This window comes from Ailuropoda melanoleuca, chromosome 17 (assembly GCF_002007445.2).
Source record: "Ailuropoda melanoleuca isolate Jingjing chromosome 17, ASM200744v2, whole genome shotgun sequence".
Lineage (NCBI taxonomy): Eukaryota > Metazoa > Chordata > Mammalia > Carnivora > Ursidae > Ailuropoda > Ailuropoda melanoleuca.
Window position 1 is genome coordinate 31,112,343 of NC_048234.1, and position 4,957 is coordinate 31,117,299.

Below are 4,957 nucleotides of genomic sequence, written 5' to 3' on the forward strand. Positions count from 1 at the left end.
ACAGGCAGACAGTCCCTCTCATGGTCCTGCCCTCGGGCAGCTCACCAAAAGTCGGAAGCGGAAAAACACGCGACCTTGTGTCGCCAAGGCTGGAGGGTAAAAGGAAGGCTCCCAAGCAGTGTGGGCCGACAGCCTTCTGCCTTCGGGTTTAGGTAGGGAAAAGAAGAAATTAAAAACCCAGTGAGACACAGTCCCTAATTGCTCTTTTCTCTTCAAATGGCAAAACTTAAAGGCACCCGTGAAATTTCCAACTTCACATACCTCATTTTACAAATAATGAAACAGAGGCCCAGGGACGGGAAGACGGTATATTTTCCTCCTAAACTCTGCGTTTCCTCCCAGCCAGCCCGCAAAGGCAGCCAAAACCAGAATGTAACTTCCCTGCAGTCAATTGGGATTGCCCATGGATGACCGGTTGCGTGCAGAGCAGGAACCTGCTTCCTGGGCCCCAGCCAGCACCCAGCCCTCCTGGCTGCCGCTCATCCAGCTTTCTCTCACGGGTCACACCAGGGCCCTGTGGATTGATCATTTTGACCTCCTATTTAATTGCAATCAGCTCGCTTTCCCTCAACGTGCTGAGGATAGCAAAGGCCGCGTTAGGACTCACCCAGGTGACCGGACCTGTGAGCTCCCAACTTCTGGCTCCAGCTCAGACGTCACCACCCCAGAGGAATGCCTCACTCTGTCCCATCTACCCGCTCCTAAGAAGTGCGGTGGAGCCTTGATCCACCAAGCCCTTACTATCTATCCTAATGTCCTGACTACTGTCTCTCTCTCCCTCCAGGCCGCGGTCGTGGAATGCAAAGAGCCATCTCCTGCCTCCCTATACCTGGAGCGGATCACCGGGCCAGACATACAGTTGGTGCGCAAGAAAATCGTGATGAAGCTGGCATTTGACGAAAATGCCCTTGGCTCTTCTCATTAGCTTTTCCCTCAACCCTCTGGGCATTGGGATTTCTTGCAGAGAAGAGGCCTTGAGGCCACGGTGCCCCGAACGTGGCCCAGAGTGACTAGTCCAGGAAAAAGGTAGCGTAAGGAGCGAGAAGTTCAGAGCAGGTAGGTGGGAAACAGGAAAGTGAAAGGGCGGGGACAGGCGGGAGATGCAGGAGAGGAGAAAGAAATTGGTATCCTGTCCACCTCTGCCGGGCGTCGCGACCAGGGTGGGGTGCAGCCGCGGGGACCGCACCCGGCACTGGGCCCCTCCCCGCGAACTGCCTGCGCTCCCCGCGCCTCCTGGCGGGCGGTGAGTGCTGGGGGTGGGGGCGCCCGAACTGTGGCGGAGGAGGGGCGGGGGCGAGGCGCGGCGCCTTCGTGCCCCTTCTTCAGCGAGAGACGCGGCGGCGGCGGCGGAGTCCCTCAGCCTCGGTCATGTGATAGTCTCGAAGCGCGAGCCNCTGCCACAGCCGCCGCCGCCGCCTCTCCAGCTCGAGACGGGCCCGGGAGAGCGGCGGCAGCTGCGGCGCGGACCGCTGAGCCGGCCCAGGCCAGCCTCGCATCCTCCCGGCCTTCGCAGCCGCCACCTAGGGCCCGCAGCGTGCGCCCCGCGTCCAGCGCCCCGCCCCGCCGCGGAGCCCGCCCGCGCCGCTGCTGCAGAAACCAAACTTTTCCCCCCCAGCGACTGCCCACAGCTCTCTCCCCGGCTCCGCTGCGAGCGGCCAGAGAACAGGGAGACCCGGGCTGCCAGGAGCTGAGCTTCCTTCTTACCTCGCCGCTCCCCTCCAGGAAAACCACAACTCCGGGGCGAGCTGGCTAGGTGCCCGACCAGGGGGCAGCCTCCCGGCGCTGCAAGTCTCGCCGCCCCGGACTCCGGGAACTCGAGAGCCAACTCGGATTTAAAGGGCCAGAGTCCCGCCTGTCCTGTCCTTCCCAGCCCGCTAGTCCTGAGCTTCCCTCGGACCGGACCGAGAAAAAGCAAAGAGGACGCCGGAAGGGAACACGGCCCTGCCGAAGTCTCCAGCGCCAGCTCCAGCACTCGGTCTCTGACCACCTGGGGGAAGCCGCCGGGAGGGTGTGGCGGGGAAGCTGGCTCGCCCCTCCCGCCACTCTGCGCGCGGGTCGGCCACTGTCGGGCCAGAAGTTGCGAGCAGCGGAGAGCTGAGCTGGCCCAAGAGGGCAGCAGGCGCGGAGCCCCCCAAGCAGCTGGCAGAAGGCCGGAGAGAGACGGCGAGAGGGTCTGGGGACAGAGAGGGCGGGGTGGCAGGGCTGGGCGGGCGGAGTGGGGCTTAGTGGAGACAGCCAGGCCCCGGCAACCGGGTGCGGAGCGACACTGCCGTCTAGTAGGGGCCGGAGGGCGGTGGAGGCGCCGGGGGCGATGCCGCGGCCGGGGAAGAGCTCATACAGCGACCAAAAGCCGCCGTACTCGTACATCTCGCTGACCGCCATGGCCATCCAGCACTCGGCCGAGAAGATGCTGCCGCTGAGCGACATCTACAAGTTCATCATGGAGCGCTTCCCCTACTACCGCGAGCACACGCAGCGTTGGCAGAACAGCCTGCGCCACAACCTCTCCTTCAACGACTGCTTCATCAAGATCCCGCGGCGGCCGGACCAGCCCGGCAAGGGCAGCTTCTGGGCTCTGCATCCCGACTGCGGCGACATGTTCGAAAACGGCAGCTTCCTGCGGCGCCGAAAGCGCTTCAAGGTGCTGCGCGCGGAGCACACTCACCTGCACGCGGGAAGCACCAAGGGTGCATCGGGCACCGGGCCCGGAGGGCACCTTCACCCCCACCACCCCCACCACCGGTGGCGGCGGCGGCGGCGGCAGCGGCGGCGGCGGCGGTGGGCAGCGTGGGGCGCCTGTCGCAGTTCCCGCCCTACGGGTTGGGCTCAGCGGCCGCCGCAGCCGCCGCAGCAGCTGCATCCACGTCGGGCTTCAAGCACCCGTTCGCTATCGAGAACATCATCAGCCGGGACTACAAGGGCGTGCTGCAGGCGGGCGGGCTGCCCTTGGCGTCCGTCATGCACCATCTGGGTTACCCCGTGCCGGGCCAGCTAGGTAACGTCGTCAGCTCGGTGTGGCCGCACGTGGGCGTCATGGATTCGGTGGCCGCGGCCGCCGCCGCCGCAGCTGCGGCGGGGGTCCCTGTGGGCCCGGAGTACGGGGCCTTCGGGGTGCCAGTCAAGGCCTTGTGCCACTCGGCAAGTCAGAGCCTGCCTGCGGTGCCGGTGCCCATCAAGCCCACCCCCTCGCTGCCGCCTGTGGCTGCGCTGCCTCCGACGCTCACTGTCCCCGCGGCCGCGCAGCAGCCACCGGCGCCGTCCACCGTGTGCCCTGTTGCTGCGGCCTCGCCTGCCGCCTCCCTTCTGGAGCCCACCGCCCCGAGTGCGGCCGAGAGCAAGGGCAGCTCCCTGCACTCGGTGCTGGTGCACTCCTAGGGGACACGGCGGGCGGGGGAGACGAATGCGTGCAGGGACTCCCGACCCTGGTCAGCCCGGGAGGGAGAAGGCGCCCTGAGGCTGGGCAGATCTGGCGAGCCTGAGCCTTTGCGGCAAAGGAAGGTCTTTGAACAGACAAACCCGAAAGCGGATTCACCAGTGGTCTGAATAAATGTAACACTTTTGGTGTCTGTGTTTATACCATGTTGTACAATCAGATTAATGAAAGGCAATTTTCAGGTAAGAGTTTCTATTGTAATTAATATTGTAAGTCAATAAGTTATGGGGGGGAGGGAGCGAAGGAGTTTGGGAAGCCTCATTCGCTGGCAAATTGGAAATGGATTTAGACCCTCATTCCTGGGAGCAGAAGCTGGCGGAGCTAAACCTCCCGGGGAGAAATCCAACAGAGAATGACGCTTAAAACAGACCTCAGCCACCAAGTTTCTCACCCCGGGCAGCGGCCTCTCGTGAACATCCAAGACAAAAGTGCTTTTCACTAAGGAAATCTCGTTTTATTAAGAAGGAAAAGAGAGAGCATTTTCATATCGTTATCTTGCTGGCCAGTTAAACGGGCGAGGACACGGTATCAGGAATGAAGTCGCTGTGGGGCGGGGAGCGGCAGCAGGGACTCCACGAAGGATCTTGGGAAACAGTTCAATTCCTTGCTCTGACCTGGGGGTCGAGAAGGATAGAAGGAACAGGTAAAGCAATTAGTTTGCACAAAACAGAATGGCAGCGGCTTAAAGAGCAAAGCCCCAGATTCCAAAAGTAAAGTTCGGAGAAACACAACCAAAGACAGACAATAAAGGCAGCTTTTTACCTGCAATTCGTTTGTGTATCAATCGGATAAGGCCGTTAAGGAGCCCCAAAATAATGTTAATTCCCACGCCCCGTTCCATTCGGAATTTTAAAGGGGAAAAAAAATCACTTGCATCATGGGATTTTGTTCCTCTAATCATGAATGCAAGAAAAACCTGCCACATCACCCGACAGTATTGCTCCTAACGCTTCCAGGAGCGTTTCTTGGCGGTTGCCTTCCAGCCTCCGGACAGATGCGAGCGGATGACCCCGTCACTTTGGCGCGCCGCGGTCGATTTGGTATTCCCAGTGCCGTTTGGGTGCCTACGACTCTCAGGCGAATTCTTCGGTTTCAGTTCGTGAATGGAAAAGAAACTTGCCGCTGTTGCCCCTTCCCCCTTTCTGAGCCCCAGGAATAGCACTTTACTCGCAACAAACTTTTGGGAACGAAGGGGGGCGGGTAGGGAGGAGGCAGCTGCCCTTTGCCTCATCTTCTAACTCATCTTGGGCTTGTGTCCGCGCCGCGTTCGGGTTGTGACTTTGTGACAAGTTCATGTCTGCCGGTGTTGTACGCGGTGTTCTCCATTAAAGCTTCTCTCTGGATATGCCGCTGTGGGTGTGGGGATGTTTCGCTTCTCCGAAGAGGAGGCGGCAGTCTGAGTGCCCACCGGGCGGTCAAGGGACTTTACAGATCCTCCCCCTCCCCTTTATTTCTTAACTTCAGAGCTTCATAAGGGTGAGTTCACAGGAGAACCACGCCAGGGACAAGCTTCCTCCATTGCTC

General features: G+C 60.9%; 1 protein-coding gene across 1 annotated transcript; it reads left to right on the plus strand.

The window, feature by feature from the left end:
• The first annotated feature begins 2,311 nt into the window (after nucleotides 1-2,311).
• FOXB2 (forkhead box B2) lies at nucleotides 2,312-3,375 on the plus strand. The gene is given in 2 exon segments (XM_034647011.1): nucleotides 2,312-2,740; nucleotides 2,743-3,375. Coding segments are annotated over 2 exon segments (1,062 nt in total).
• The last annotated feature ends 1,582 nt before the right edge of the window (nucleotides 3,376-4,957 follow it).